At 41.6% G+C, this 16419-nt stretch overlaps 1 protein-coding gene across 5 annotated transcripts in view; it reads left to right on the forward strand.

Annotated features, from left to right (window-relative positions):
• Nucleotides 1–12693, forward strand: part of LOC308396079 (nucleosome-remodeling factor subunit BPTF-like) — a 58568-nt gene extending 45875 nt beyond the window's left edge. For 4 of the 5 annotated variants that reach the window (XM_080881140.1, XM_080881141.1, XM_080881143.1 and 1 more), the window contains 7 exons: nucleotides 105–330; nucleotides 514–836; nucleotides 1247–1420; nucleotides 2730–2922; nucleotides 3522–3606; nucleotides 7363–7549; nucleotides 10270–12693. In XM_080881140.1, coding sequence (XP_080737266.1) covers nucleotides 105–330; nucleotides 514–836; nucleotides 1247–1420; nucleotides 2730–2922; nucleotides 3522–3606; nucleotides 7363–7549; nucleotides 10270–10306 — 1225 coding nt within the window. In that variant the 3' untranslated portion in view covers nucleotides 10307–12693. Of the gene's footprint in view, nucleotides 1–104; nucleotides 331–513; nucleotides 837–1246; nucleotides 1421–2729; nucleotides 2923–3521; nucleotides 3607–7362; nucleotides 7550–9241; nucleotides 10000–10269 lie in introns of those variants that run through there. The other variant, XM_080881142.1, reaches the window with a different exon arrangement.
• The last annotated feature ends 3726 nt before the right edge of the window (nucleotides 12694–16419 follow it).

The raw sequence follows: 16419 nt of genomic DNA on the forward strand, positions 1-16419 counted from the left end.
ACATTAAATACAGTATGCTTTTATGAGTTGTGATTTTTAGTTTTAAGAGATGTGATTACTCTCTTGTTTTCTCTCTCGACCATATTCTGTTCTCATCCTTTCAGGATGATCGTGTGCAACCAGGTGATGAAGTTCATCCTAGACCGGATAGACAAAGATGAGAGGCAGGCAGCCAAGAGGAGGAAGAAGGAAGAGGTTGTGGAGGCCAAGAGGAGGTTAGCCAACGCCAGTAAGCTCTCCTCGCTCCTTTACCGACACAAAGAGAGCCTCAAGATGGAGATTCTGAAGAAGCGGGCACTTCTTGACAAGGAGCTGCAGCTAGAAGCCCAGGTATGAAGCAAGCTTGAGACATGAAAAAATATTAAAAAAGCATAAAGGTTTTTACTCTGGGCGTGATGTTTTAAAGGCAACTATAAAGAACTGGTGACAAATGGCACTAGAATGCCTTTATTTTGCACAAAAAGGGCAGGAAGTGACATTAATCGCATTCGTTTCTGGGGTTGAATTCTCCAGGAGGAGCTAAAGAGGGATCTGCTGCGGATGAGGAGGGAGAAGGAAAGGGCTCAAGCTGCAGCCCAACAGGCAGCCCAGGCTGCCGCCGCCGCCGTCGCTGCCGCCCACAACCAGCAACAGAAAAATATGTCCCACATCACCTCTCAGCATCACCTTAGCACGACTGTCAGCTCCGCACACAAGAGGAAACGGGAAGAGGACAGGGAGATGACAACGTCAGCCAAGTCCAAGAAGAAGAAAATGATCTCTACGACGAGTACAAAAGAGAGCAAGAAGGACACAAAGCTCTACTGCATCTGCAAGACGCCCTACGATGAGACCAAGTATGATGATGCTCTGTTAAACACTGTCACAATAAAAATACTGTATGAGCGAGTTTAGCTGCATTGGTGACAGCACTAAGCTGAATAAAAAGAAAAAAGACTGGAGACGTGCAGCTGTCCACATTAAAACATTCACAGTTTTTACTGCCCTGATATCAGAGGTCAAAGAATAGACGATGTTCTCACTCTCAGCCAGTTACTCTTTTTAAATGTACACTTATTTTCAGGGTTTTACTCAGTATTGCTCTATTCATCAAGTCCTCATTGAATTAAACCTGTCTTCTATTGCAGAACAAATCCTTCCAATCTCATATGTTTATTTTTAAAACTAAAATTTATTGTATTTATTGACTTACTGTAAACCGGTGACTGTCTACAGTGACACCTGTGTGTCCTCGTTCTCTCTAAAGGTTCTACATTGGCTGCGATCTGTGTACCAACTGGTATCACGGAGAATGTGTGGGCATCACAGAAAAGGAGGCCAAGAAAATGGACGACTACATCTGTGTGGAGTGTAAGCGGGGCCAGGAGAGCAGCACAGAGGAGCTGTACTGCATCTGTCAGACACCATATGACGAGTCACAGTAAGGAGCAAGTTTTTAATTGCTTTAAATTCAGCTTAATGGAGTGTGTGAGAATTTCAGACACAGTTGCTATTTTTGCTCCTTTTGCAATTTCCTTAAACTCATCTTGGTTCATTCATTTTTACCGTAGCGTTTATTTTGAACTGATGAAAATGTGTCTTTAGTATATTTATGTTTTACTTTTTTTCCCTATAGATAACAGTTCTAATGTTTGAAGGTCGAAAGTAGCGATCCAGTTATGTCTGTGTAGGTTCTCAGTCATCGAGGAGTTCTTAAATTTATTTCTAAGCTCCTTAAATCCAGTTATATCAAAATCTGTATTATGCTACGGTTGCACTAGTAAAAACAGTGATTTGAGACACAACAAACACAACAACATCTGGTTTGCCTTTGAAATGGTTACTTGGAAGATGGGGAGGGGGTCTGTGACGACTCACAGTCAGTTGCTGTCTTCAAAGTGACTTTGGTGCATCAAGACAGCAATAAAATAGAGTCAGTCTGATATCAGTTTACAGTTAATCGGGGTCAAGTTGGCAATTACGTGCAATCTGTTTGGGATACACAAACAAAATCTCAAATCTGTTGCCGTCTACCTTGACAGAAATTCATATTAACTACATACATTCAGAATCCAGCAGCTTGAAACAGAAATTCCTCCACAAATAGTGACGCAGTTGCGTCAGGACAGATTTACTTGCGTAATGCAATAGGTGCTCAGCAACCTCTATTTTACTTATGAATATAACCAGTTGGCAACCCCTTGAGTCAAGTCCACTATTGCAAAGAGATGTGTTGCAGATGAGTTGCACTGGTTCACATAAACTGCTTCAGAATGTTTGCTGTGTGTTTGCAATCTGAGTTTATACATTAGACAGCAACTAATTCCAAACCTTTGCCAGTCAGTCTGAGTCTGGCCTGCAACTGTTTGCAGACAGGTTGCCTTCTACCAGGTGGCCTGTGATCAAAAGCAGCCAATAAGAGTTTGAATGTGCAGCACCTGGAACCCTTTGGACGACCAGTTGGTTGCTGCAGCTGTTTTTAATGGACGGAGTTTATTCATTTGTAAAGAAAAAAATCATTTTTACCAACTGTTATTACGTGTCACCTTGTTGTTTCATTCGGTAAATAAGACTTTCTTAATAAGTAGTTTAAAATATTAAGCATAGACATGAAAAATGGCTTCTTTACTATCCAAGCAAACAATTCTTCTTCTTTTAATTATCAATATGAGCATGTTTCAAATAGGAATCCATCATAAGTGCTTTATATGTAAATGACACCAATCCGTGAGTACTTTTCATCTACTCAGGTTTTACATCGGCTGCGATCGATGTCAGAACTGGTACCACGGTCGCTGCGTGGGAATCCTGCAGAGCGAGGCCAACCACATCGACGAATACGTGTGTCCTCAGTGTCAATCGACAGAGGACGCCATGACGGTCTTCACACCGCTCACCGACAAGGACTACGATGGCCTGCGAAGAATTCTGCGCTCCTTACAGGTGAACTGAAGATTTATAGCTGTTGCACAAGCTCACTTCTCACACGAGAGATGGGGTCATACCCTCCAGCCTAGACTACCTGCTAATGTGTGCTGTGGAAGAGAAGGTTGAGTCACAGAAGCTTATTTATGAGGGTCACAAACAAGTACATAAACACACCAAGCAGTATCTGAATCAGCAGGACTGTAGTTGTAGTTTTATTATCAGCAATGGGGGAAAAAACACTAACGTAGCTCCTTGTAGCCCCATTACAATGCAAGAGCAGCAAACAAAAAGTCCTCTGTGTGCGTCTTATCTGATGGGTTTGGCTCCCCCTACTTGGACAGCTGCCTGGCCTCGGCGTCTTTTCTGGCTTCCCTTTCTTTTCTCTTTCTTCTCCTCTAATTTTCTCCTCCTCTGTCCAGCAGCCTGTGTGTGTGTCTGTGTGTGTGTGTGTGTCTGTGAAATGTGGGAGAAAGTGAGAGAGAACATCTGTGTTGACCCACCTGCTTTCACTGTAATTTTCATGGTGCTGTTTGTTTTTCTTCATTGGTTTCAGCTTTCTCAAGCGCCTTTCTTTGTCTTTATTTCCATTTTTTTTGTCTCTCCCACCTCTGCAGGCACATAAAATGGCGTGGCCATTCCTGGAGCCAGTGGACACGAACGACGCCCCAGACTACTACAGGGTTATCAAGGAACCAATGGGTGAGTGCACTGTTGTGAATTCAGTTATTTAAATTTGTAAATGAACAGTTAATAGCTCTTGTCTTATTTCTAAAACGTTATAGAATCCTATTCTGGATGCATCTTATAGCCTCAATGTTAGAGTTTTATTGTTTCTTTGGAGCTAGAAGTGACCTAACTAAACTAATAAAATATTAGAATTTTACTCCCAAAAAAAAAAAGCACAAATTTCAAGTACGATTACAAGTTAAAAGTATAGGTTACAGCTACAAGTCTGCAAGTATGTCAGTCAAAGGGGCCACACCCTCAACATTAATTCTCAACAAAATCCAGATAGTTGGTGTCTGTTTGAAGTGCCTATCAGTCACCTCTAATGCAGTCCGATCCCCACTCACAGCTTGACCCATGTGACCTTAAAAGCTCACATGTTGGAGGGATGGGGCAGTGTCTCAGGAAGGTAATTCACACCTTTTCCCCATGATGACAGTAATGACCCACGCGTTGATTCACAGATGGTTACAGGGGCGGGTCAGTGACTCTCAGGGGTTCCAAGAGGACAACCACACTTGGGGTTAAATACATGTCCATCAGTTTTTTAGCGCTGAAGAAGCTTCTTGGATCAGAGGTGACCAAAAAGAAGTTCAGTTGCCTTCATTTCAAGTAGAGATGGCACGATACCACTTTTTTATGTCCTATACCGATATCATAAATTTGGATATCTGCCGATACCGATATAAATCCGATATAGTGTATTTTTTAATCAATAAAACTGTTTTTTAATATCTTGCTGCATTTTGTATAAATTCATACTCAAGTTTTAAAAAACAAAACACTATGTCTTTGTGCCCCCTTTTCCCTGTTAATGCCCTATCGGCCCCCCTGGCTAAACTTTGCTAGATCCGCCCCTGCACAGTTACCAGTTGTCAGCTACGTAGAAAAAGATCCTGGTCTAGAAAGTAATATTAAATAAATTCTAACAACAGCTTATCAAGCTTAAACGTGCTGCTGTTGTTCAGCCGCTGGTTTCCTCTTTCTGGCGCGAAGTGGGAGATAAACAAACAAGAGAGACGGGAGTCGCGACAGAAAAGCCGATCAGCCGATCAGTTTCATGATTGAAGTAGCAACAGGAGAGAGAAGAGGCAGTCACTCCATATATTGGTTGTTAAGCTTAACGTGGGAATGCGTTACAAACATTCAGAGATGAACTTACACACTTGCTTTACGTCTCTCTGGGATAACTTTCTCTGCGATGAAATGCTGGTTTGGTAGCGAGGCTACAAATGCTGAACCAGACCGCTGAGAGGTCTCGCACGCTCAGCCGCTCTGTCACGTGACGCATACTGCTCCGACTGCTAAGGTTATGAGCTGAGTTACACCATGTCGCAAGTTTTGTGAGGTGCTTTTGTGATATGTAATGGATCGGATGGCATTTGTTTTTGTTTCTCTCCGATATCCGATCCAGTACTTTAGATCAGTATCGGACCGATACGTAATATCAGATCGGTCCATCCCTAATTTCGAGTCCTTCGGACTGTCAAATTAGCTGTAGAAACAAGAAAAACAAACAGCTTTTGTACCGGGCTGTAAATATGTTAATATAACAGGTGGTTGGGCATTTTGATAAGGGACTCTATGGGGATTGCCTCACTTTTGTGGCCAGCCTCTGTGGGAGTTTTTGACACTCCTGTGCTGGCTTCATTTTTCAACCCCGCAGGTTGCCGTCTGGTCTGGATTTGAGCCTTGTTTGTGTTACTTCTGAACTTATACTTGTGCACATTTTAACCAAACTTTTTCTAAACTTTTCTGACAGCTCCCCTCATTTTCTGTCTACATAATATAACTCCTGAAGCCTTTTCTCTGAAATGAAATAAAACCCACATCAATTTGGAAATCTTGAAAGCGATATCACTGAATCTAAAAAGTTTCAGCTCATTTACTAAAATTGCATATGATGCTTAGTTTCTGCAGCATACCATTGATTTTTTTTTTTTTTTTAATTTTAAGGTAAATACCTTTTTTAGGCGATGTTACTGAAGGTTAATTTTCCCAGAAACCTCATTTGTGAAGGTGTTTTTGTATTTATTATAATAATTTGTGCCTGGCCAGAAAGACAAAGCTGCATCAGTAAAATTTAACTGTTGCATATATTAACTACTACTATAACTTTTGCATTTTGAAAATATTGCAAAATATTGATTAATAGATGGTTGTATAAAGGACTTTGTATATGATGGTTGTCTCAGTAAAAACATATGTAAGGTGCACAATATGATGCAACACTCTCTATCACTATCAAGCTTTCTTTTTATAGCTGTGTGATCTACTTCTAGGGTTCATTCATTATGACAGGATGCATCCTCACATTCCACCTTCGCATCGTCCTCACATCTTGCGATTCACAGCATCAGTCTTAAGCAGCCTTTATAAAACATGCCATGTGATGAAAGACACAATTATGTTTCCTCGCTCTTCCACGCACTTTGTCTCCTTGAGGTGCAATTAAGGGATTGGTGATGAAAAGCACTGTAATTGTTGGGAGTGTGTAGCCTCCTTGAGGAGAAAAATATAAAAACAAAAGTGGGAGTTGGTACATAATTTGTACTTTGTAATTTGAGTAAGTTGGAATGGGATTGGTTGGGAGTTATCCCTGTGTAGGCGATAAAATTGCTTCTTTAGTGCTGGTTTTTTATTTTGGAGTTGCTTTAGGCTCTGGAAGTAACACCCAGGCTCTATATATCTTAAACATTAAAAAAAAACAAAAAACAAAAACACCACCCGCCAGGAGGGCAACACGGAGGAAGCCCTCCAACTCAGATCAAACCGGCCATGTAAATGGGGACTTGCGTCAACAGGGCCTTTTTGAACTTCCATCCAAACAAACCGTTAATGAGCTGGTCCGTGTCTGCCGGGCTCCCTGTGGAAAGGGACCAGCCCCACATTCAGCTCCTGTTGGCCTGGTCCTGGAAACTCTAGTCCTCCCCTCACCCGTCTACCGCAAGAAAAAGTCCTTGTTGGTTTACAAAAAATAAAAAGAGCTTTTGGCTGGTGAAGCTGCTGGCGGTGGTAGTTTTTGGAGGGTTTTGAGATGAAATCTGATGACAGAGAAGAAGGAGGTCTTTGATATTGACCATGAGGTTTGTGAGCCTCTGGTCATCTGGGTGGGGGTTAAAGAGGTTAAGAGTCGGATGTGTTTGTTTGAAACGCAGCCCTGGGGATGCCACGCAGTGCGAACTGCCAGCAACGGCAGATTATGTAGAGCCTCATCTGTTGCCAGTTAGCTTCTTTGCTAAATCTCTTATTTTCTTAAGTTTTCTACTTGTTTTAAAAAGGTTAGCAACTCTCAAAGCTCCCTTTCAAGAGAGGAACTAACCATTTTTGCTTTTTTCCACCCCCTCAGAAATGACTCTTAGATAATGGCGCTCTCCTCAGGAATGACGAATCGGTCACGTCTCAGTAACTAATCTGGAAGGCTGAATAGATCGAGGTTAATGCTGGCAGAGGTTGTGGATTTTTGCTGTCACATATAAAGCGACGCTCTGTGCTTCCACGAAACATATTTGAACGTCTGTCAAGCACATACCACATAAGCTGCAATTACTTTGAAGCAAGCATGCTGATTTGTGGAACGAAATCGATTAGAAAACCCAGATATTTGTGCTCTGTTTCCGCATATGTGATGCGTTTCTCTGCCAGAAACTAACAATTAAAGGACGTTCATATTACAAACTTGCCATCAAGTCTTTTACCAAACCAGATCTTTAAATCTCCCTTTGCCAGACCTTTCCACCATGGAGGAGAGGTTACAGAAACGCGAGTACATCAAGCTGACGGAGTTTGTAGCAGACATGACCAAAATCTTCGACAACTGCCGCTACTACAACCCCAGCGACTCGCCCTTCTACCAGTGTGCCGAGGTTCTGGAGAACTTCTTTGTCCAGAAACTCAAAGGCTTCAAAGCCAGCAGGTAAGATGACGGTGAGGATGATGAGGATAACAAAATGGCAGCGGGGTACTTTCGAAGATGGGCTTTGTTTTTAATACCCAGAATCAGAGAGAATTTTCAGTGTCTTTCAGAAAGACACCAACTAATTAGCAGTTTCACTTGTAGCCCTATATAATTGACTCTTGACTGGTAGATTTACTCAAGTGAGAGCAATAAAATTTAATCTCTCACAGAAAAATAACAATAAATTTGCTCCTAGATCACTATCTTATGGTTCTCCTCAATGTTTTAAATGTTCTTTCAACCACCAAGCTTGTTCTGTCTGAAATAAGCCGGTAACACCTCTATTGTGCCTATTTTTTAAAATATAATTCTGGACCTTAATACCAAACTCTTTCCCTTTTCAACTGCCCTTCCCTTTACGCCAGCTTTCTTGATTGGCTTTCCTCTGGAAACAGAAGGTCTAAAGATACAGATCCAGTATGGTCATATTTACAGCCCCAGTTTCACAGGCATAGAGACCAGTCAGAGAACTCCCTGGCAACCTCCAGTCGCTAGGGAAACCTGGTTCATAGGTGGTTGCTGGAGGTTGCAGGCAGGTTGCCACAGTTGCCAATAGTCTGCATGGAAAATGCTGACAAACACTGGCCGCTCGCTGTCTGAGCCATAAAGAAACGAATAAGTGCGATGCAGATCGGAAACGGAGAACGTTTGCTCTCACGAGTAAAAGTTGGGCCTTTTCAGATGTTTTGGTTGGAGCATTAAAGCAGAGCTTTCACTTTGAAGTCCCTATTTCTGTTTTGCATAAAGCTCAGGGAGCAGTTTGCAGACAATTCGCCATCTTCCATGCAAACTGCCGGCGACTGCGGCAACCTGCAAGTGACCAAAACCGATCGCAAGGAGGTTTTCGGCACAGCATCCTGTATTTGTAACAGATTTCACATTATCCACTGACACCAACCGGATGAGGAATACACACTTCAGAAAGAAACGAATAGAAACGTCTAATTCAAATCTTTCACTCTGTCAGATTTATATAGTCGTTGATAATGTTTTGCTGGAGTTGTGTTTGCTTAATTACTGGATATATTTTTTTCTTTCTTTTCATTCACACCTTCACTGTTTATCAGTGCGACCTTCACACTTTCACACATTCAGGCTTCAGTCAGCTCATCTTTGCACTCCTAACAACAAACCTGCTCAGGCTTTCATCGTGTCGTCGGAGCACTTCATGCTGGCAGCTACATAAAAAGCCCACTTTCTACCATTCAACCCGACATGTCGTATGACAGAGCGTAGGGAAGGATCTGTGGAAGTCAGACCTGTTTAGATGCACCTTTATACCCGACACCTTCTCCACTGTCTGCCTGTGCTTGGTCGTGCCTCTGAACTCATCTCACTGAGCTGTCCTCGCTGTGCCATGTGATTGCTTTGGTTGGATGCACTCTACAAGATGGCAGGAATGCAGTCACATTATCTTTCAGGTGGCTTTCTTTGTGTGTGTGTGCATTAGTTTGATTAAATAGGGCGAGGAGGGTAGCGGGCGTCTCCTAACTGAGAAGATGGAGCGCCTGTGAGCATTTGAGCCACGATGTTTTAATGGGCTCAGTAAGTCTTGTGGTCTGCATCCAGCTTTATGTGCTTGAGGTGGCGACGTACTTCACCTGCATGTACTGACGTCATCCATTCTCTCTCTCTGTCTCTCTCTTGCAGATTGTGATGTCAGACTCCTGGGTGCCGGGGTCACTCTTAAAAACAAACAAAATATAATTCGCTATCCTGGATGTTGCTGTTTTCACTTGTTTTAAAAGAAACAGCATTAAAAACATTGTAAGAAAGTGCATATATTAAGACACACGTTAGGTGTGATCATTTTTTTTATTTTAAAAGCAAATAAAGGAGAAAAAAAAAGTTTCTACTGTCTAAAAACATTAAAAACAAAACAATGGCAGCCATGTTGGTCACACAAACCATTCAAGGGAAAATGTATTTTTTTACACTCTTCCACCAGATGACATTTTGTTGAGGCAAAAAGAAGTTTTGCTAAATTTGTTGGTCTCTGAGATTCAGTTTCTGATCACAGGTGTTGATTTTGACTGTAAAATCACACGTGAGCGACACAAACACACACTTTACTTTTGCTTTGATAGAACTGTTGTTCTTTTCTTTCTTTTTTTTTTTGCCATTATAACATGCTGCAGAACATTTTTACCTCATTTCTTTTTTTTCTTCTTTTTTTTTGACATTCATTACATTTTCTTTATTGGCTGTACCCATGTATTATATTTCATGTTCATATTTTATCTTTTTTGTGAAGGAATATGTTTTATGTTATAAAGGAAATAATGGTTTACGCTGTAAAAACAAAGTAGAGTGAAGAAAAAAAAATCTAGTTTAGCTTTCATATTCAGAATATGACGAGCTTAGCGGTCTCCACTATAATAAAAATAAATCTTTTTTAAAAAAAAAAAGACTCTGTATACTTATTGTTGGGTCGACATCAAAAACACACATTTCAGTAACATTTCACCAACATGGCTGCTTGGTCTGCAACAACCCGTCTGACCCACTGGCATCCAATACATGTTTTGCTATTGCATTTTTTTTTTTTTTTTGTACTTTCCCCTAGTCACATATTTGTCACTTTGTAAAGCCTTTAATAAAAAAAAAAATAAGAAGAAAAACAACAACAAGAAGTTTTCCAACTGTGTTCTTCCTCCTCTCTTTGCCTGTTTCTGTAGGTCACATAACAACAAGCTGCAGTCAGCTGCCTCTTAGCTCTGCTTAAAAAAACAAAACAAAAACTAAACAAACCAGGTGTCACACAGACCCGGCTTGTGGTTTCCTCTGACTGATTAAGAAGCGTGGTCCAAGTCAGGCTACGTCCGAACCCGACTCCTCTCTGGAGGAACGGCGCCCCCACCTCACACAACACCTCACCTGGCACCTGCAGTGCTGAGAAGAAAGAAGTGAATTGGAAAAAGGTTCATTTGTCATCAAAAATGTCAGTGTCGTCTTCATACCAAGGGGCAGGGCAGTTGCAGACTTACTCTCTGGCAGCCTTTTACATCCCAATCAGCCATCCCTGCCAGTGTAGCCCCTCCATGAGAAGAAAGCCTGCAGAGCGCAGATGGCGAGGCAGCAGCGCTCGTTGGATGGTCGGTGGCAGTCTTATCTTTAAAGCAGCAGCAGACTCTTGGAAGTTCATTCTGTAGCTGATGGCTGTTTGTTTGTTTGTTTGTTTGTTTGTTTGTTTGTTTGTTTTGTGTATCCTATATAGCAAAGTGTCACCTTCTGTCCCCCTTTCTTAACTTCATCCTGTCCCGTTTTCACAATGCAAACATCCCGCTCGATTTTAGCCACTGCTTCAACTGGAAACTGCTGTAAAACGTGCACAGCCGATGTCGGGAAATGTTTCATCTGAAGCTAAATGTGCAATTTGGAGTTGACTTCCCTCATATTCAATAAGCGCCACCTTTGTTTTTGCCAGGAAAAAATAATAACCCCACAAAGATAGGTCGACACTGCAGACCAGCTTCATTCAGCCAGTCCTGAAGACGCAGCATCACCTTACATTAGACCTAGTTATACTGACCACATTGTTTTCAGGTTTGTACTGCTGCATGAAGCATGAATCAGCCTCGTATAACTCAGTGTGTCTTTCAGGGTCACATTTCACTGTATATTATCGAAGCAGCCTGCTGATGCTGAGATGAGCCCCCTGTAACAGAAGCTCAATTTTGTACAAAAAAAAAAAAAATTGGACCTCATGTGAGGGGGGGGTCTTCATTTAGTCTCAGTGCAGCAGTGCTTTCATGTTGATTTCCACAGGGAACACCCAAAATAAGCTGCCCCACCCACAGCATCCTGCCGTTCTTTTGACCTTTTTTCCATTTAGTGTTCTTCTAAAATGCAAGTTTAAAAAAAAGTTAGCTAGTTTTGTGCCTCCTTAAACATGACTAGTTGAAAGAGGCAAAGGTCCACGTATGAGGAGAGGGAGGGGGATTTATTTTATTTTTTAAAAGGCCTTCAGGGAAGGTGAAACTTGTACGAGGCTTAACCGACCTACAAGTACTCCACCCTCCTCTCATCGAACTCCGGTGTCCGTTTCTGTCGGTGGCTGAGTCTGTAAGTCTGTCTCTCCTTATCTTTCAGCCACTTCTTCCAGCATAATTCACTGAAGCTGACAGGTTGGCTCACATCTGTCTCTCAACTCTGCCTCAAAGCATGGTTAAGTAATTGGGTAATGGACTTTTCCACTCACAATCAACTCAGTTATGTTGCGGTCCGCGGCAGCAGGGTAAACTCCGAGTGGAGTGGGGGGGACTGGGGAGTCTTTGTACCGTGGGGTTTGTATGAAAATTTTATAACTGCATTTTTGGCATTTCTGGGAGCATTTTTGTAATTTGTGATCATCCGTTTTGTAGGAGGGGAGCCGTTAAAAGGCAAAGTTGCAGTTGTCTTTTAGTTTATATGTTGGAGACTGTTTATAATCAGGAAACGTTTCAGTTTTACTCGTAAAGTTTTTACATTTCCGGGTGTTTTAATTAGAGTTGAGAGATAAAGTAGCCTCTGTCATCTTCTGTGTGTTTGTATGTCTTTCATATGTCTGTCCTTTCAAACATGGGTCACTTTCTAATCTGACGATAATGTGCTTTATCCACTGTTTGTAATCTCTATTGTATATTATTGCTGTCCAAATATGTAGAGATGAGAGATTTTTAGAGCAGTAGAAACTTTTATTTTTCACTATTTGAACCAGCAACTAAGCCCGCCTGTATATTTTAACTGTCTATTTTTTTCTCTTTAGAGTGAACTCTACATTTAGGTGAAATTGCCCTTTATATTAAAAGTGCTGCATATTGTGAGCATAAAGGTTTTGAACGGGGTAGAGTGACACAGTAACTCTTGTACAGAGTTTTTCTTTTTTGTAAGAAACCAACCAGTTCAGCATAACGTCTATATTGACATTGCATTTCTTGTATTATTTATTCATATCAATGAAAAGTTCTCAGTTTTTTGAGTAATGTTGGAAAAAAGAAAAAAAAACGTAACTGCAGATAAAAGTACTCTATGTTTTTAACAGATTGTGGCAACTCTGAGGAGATTCTCTTTTGTACTTGATAGGACATTTCATCCTAGATAATAAAGTAATGTTTTTGACACCAGTGTTTTCTCTCATTGCCTCTGCTTTTTAAGCTTGATACAAGGTTGTTTTTGTTTTTTCGTGCATTGTTTTAGTTGAGTTTAAGGTTGTTTGGATGAGCAGTTCTCATATTTTGTCTAAAACAAATGTCTTCGATCAGTGTTTCCCCCAAAGAGACTTCTGTCTGCTCCACTCTGTGTCCCCCCACGCAGACAAAGGTATGTTTGAATGGCTCTTTGTGAGGACGTAGCCTCACCAGTCATTTTGCGACCTGCGGCAGCTCAATTGCTCGTTAACACAAACATCCAATCACCCAAAATGGCAGCAGCTCATTTAGGCTTGTAGACATGGTCAAGAAGACCTGCTGAAGTTCAAGCTGATCATAATGTTGGTGTCACATAGGCTGGTCTGAGTACTTTAGAAACTGATGGGATCTAACTCTAAACAGAGAGAAAATACCCAGTGAGCAGCAGTTCTCTGGGTGAGAATGTCTTGTTGATGCCAGGGGTCAGAGCACAGACTGTTTTTAGATGAAAGGAAGGCAGCAGTAACTCATGTAACCACTCATTACAAGCAAGGTATGCAGATGAGCATCTCTGGATGCACAACACAAGAAGCCTTGAAGCAGATGGGCTACAAAAGCAGAAGACTGCACTGGGTGCCACTCCTGTCAGCTAAGAACAGGAAGATGAGGCTACAGTTCACACACGCTCACCAAAATTGGACAATTGAAAATTGGGTTCAAGTGGTAACATCAAGAATTTGTTATAAACAACACAAAAGCATGAGTCCATCCAGCATTGTATCAAGTGGTGTTGGGGATGTCTTCTTGGTACACTGTGTGCCCCTTTAAAAACCATAGCCTACCTGAGTATTGTTGTTAATCATGTCCATCCCTTTGTGACAACAGTGTATTCTTCTGATGCCTGCTTACAAAAGCATAACGCCATGTCTCAAATTACAAGTCTTTTCAAACGTGTTTCTTCAACATGACAGTAAGTTCACTGTACTTATACCGTCTCCACAGTCATCAGATTTCAACCCAATAGAGCTTTTGGGATATGGTGGAATGGACAATTCCCACCCTGGAGGTGCAACTGCTTGATGCTGTTGTGTCAACATGGACAAAAATCTTTGAGCCATGTTTCCTCTCCTTAGTGAATTTGAAGAACGAAAGCAGTTCTGAAAGAGAAAGCAATTAAATACAGTTCTAGCAGGTTGTACCTAATAAGAGAGCTGATAAGTGTACACATAAAGTGTACACCAAAATCTTAACCTAATTTTAGCCACCATGTTTAACTATCGAACCCTTACGTTAATCTAAAGTTAATTCTAACTTTAAACCCCAAACAGCAATTCAGGCAGGTATGATAATAATTTTGAAATAAGTTACTGCATATAAATATAACATTTTCAGTCCATACAAGAAGCGTCCCTTCCCTTTGAATCAGTGAGACATGACCATATTGATAACTTAATGATCAAGAGCAGAACTGTAAGCAGTCCAGGGATGTTTTACTGACACTTTTAAAGAGAAAACCACAGCCAATGAGATGAAATAACAGCATGCATAGTCTCCAATTAAGCATGAAATATAAACAGCCAATTTTCAGCACAAAAGAAATGCTCGACCACTGTGCATGAACGAACAACAGGATGATCTCTCACATTTTTTCTTCTTTGAATTTGTAACCATTTGAGTAAAAATGGCCATTTTTTTCAAATCTCACAATGGAAAGAATCCCTCCAAAAATTCTTAGTTCAGGATCTGGAGCATCTCCAAACGGTAATCACATCTACGCTGGGCCAAGGTCCATGTTTTAAAATAAATCTGCTCATAGCTTTTAATAAAACAACTGTTCTGGAGGAAGGTTCAGAGGAGGTTGGAGGTTGTTACCCTCATGGCTTATCCGGTCAGGATGAGAATGAACAATCAGCAATTACTTGTAGGTTTCTCGTTTTATTTGAATAATGCGTGTAAAGGAAAGACACACATGGACTGTTAACTCTGAAAGGAAATAAAGTATGACTTAAGTCATTCAGTAACTCAAATTAATACATGAACTCGGGAAACTCAACAGAAACTCTCCTCAGCTGCCAACCCATGTGGGAGTGAAGAAAGAGTGAGCTGTAGGTGAGTGCAGTCCTTATATAACGGGTGACAGGTGAATGCAAGGCACCTCCTCCAGCTCAACCTGGGGAACACCGAGGTGTTCCTAGGCCATCCGAGAGACATAATCTCTCCAGCATGTCCTGTGTCTACTCTGGGGCCTTTAGCAGGATCTGCCCGGAACACTACACGCAGGAGACATCCAGGAGGCATCCTTATCAGATCCCCAAATGACTTCTACTGGCTCGTTTCAATGTGGAGGAGTAGCATTTATCTACTCTGAGTCCCTCTTCAATGACTGAACTTCTCACCCTTAGGCTGAGCCAAGCCACCCTTTGGAGAAATCTAATTTCCAATCTGGAAGCTCAGTTATTAAGAATTTATACATTTGCAACATTTTATCTATTTTACATAGCTTAACTAAGATGCATATTCCATCTCTTCCCCCCTCTTATCATGTTTTCTCTAATAATGCATTCAATTAAAAAAAAAAAAAGATGCAAAGGGAATATCATCATTTCCTGAGAAGGAAGCATGCACGCAGTAAACCAAACAGGACCAAGAATAGAACCTTGGGGTACACCGCAACACAAATTCACTCACTTCTTGCTACTTTATTACTTGGAAATTACATATTAACATTACTTTCGATATCTGTATCTACACCTGTTTTTGCATTAAAACAATACTGGTTTATTAACTGGGCAAACTGGGGTAGATTACTCCCAGTGACCCATGGTAATTTGAATTGACATGATGAGAAACACTTGTCTTGTTGGGAACTGTTTTATAGAGAGGTTAGATGAGAGGCAGTCTGAAGCAACTGAAACAGGGGTCTCTGCAGGAGCCACAGCTAATTGTTCCTCTTTGGTACTTGGTGAGTTGATCTGACTCCAAATATGAAGTTCAGCTTTCAGCTTAAATTGTTAGCTGCATGCTCAAGGCAAGCATGAGGGACAAGGTCATGACCCCTGCGCTGAGACACACCATCTATTCCTGTGATGAAATTACCAAGATGACACATCCAGCCACCTCCTGCTTTGATCTTTCACTTTTCTCACACACCCCTCTCCACAACCCACCCCCGACTCTTTAACTTTCCACTCACCACTAAATGGATCCAGAGATTCAAATGGACGCAGATGACCACAAGCCCGAAGTTGGTTGTGAGGGGCGTTCACACAGGAAGCAGCTCATAGATATTTTCACCCAACCTCCCCTCCCTTTTTTCTCCCCTCCCCCTCCTTTACATCCTCTGTCATGAGGAATGTGCTCCCGCTGTGATAGTAGCAACAATGTGCAGCAGGCTCCTGTTTCCTGCCCGTATGCATCTGTTCCCTCCAGCGCTGATCCCAGATAGGGGCTTCATCGAGCCTGGGAACTGACCTGGGCTGACATACATGCAGAGAGGGAGAAAAGAGGCTCAGCACTCCCTGGATCAACATCCAAGTTCCCAAGTCAGTCTCTCTCTTCGTGGAGGCCAGGCCAAGACCTTTGGTTGCTAAACTCTAATTAGGTTGGTGACTCCTTGTCCGGCTCTCAGTGGGAATGACAATAAGGATCACTGTTGGTAGTGTACGTGTGACTGAACGAGCCAGGGGGTGTTGGTTTAAAGATAAATAAATTCTTCGCAGG

The sequence above is a fragment of the Rhamphochromis sp. 'chilingali' genome (assembly GCF_963969265.1).
Source record: "Rhamphochromis sp. 'chilingali' genome assembly, chromosome: 4".
Classification (NCBI taxonomy): domain Eukaryota; kingdom Metazoa; phylum Chordata; class Actinopteri; order Cichliformes; family Cichlidae; genus Rhamphochromis; species Rhamphochromis sp. 'chilingali'.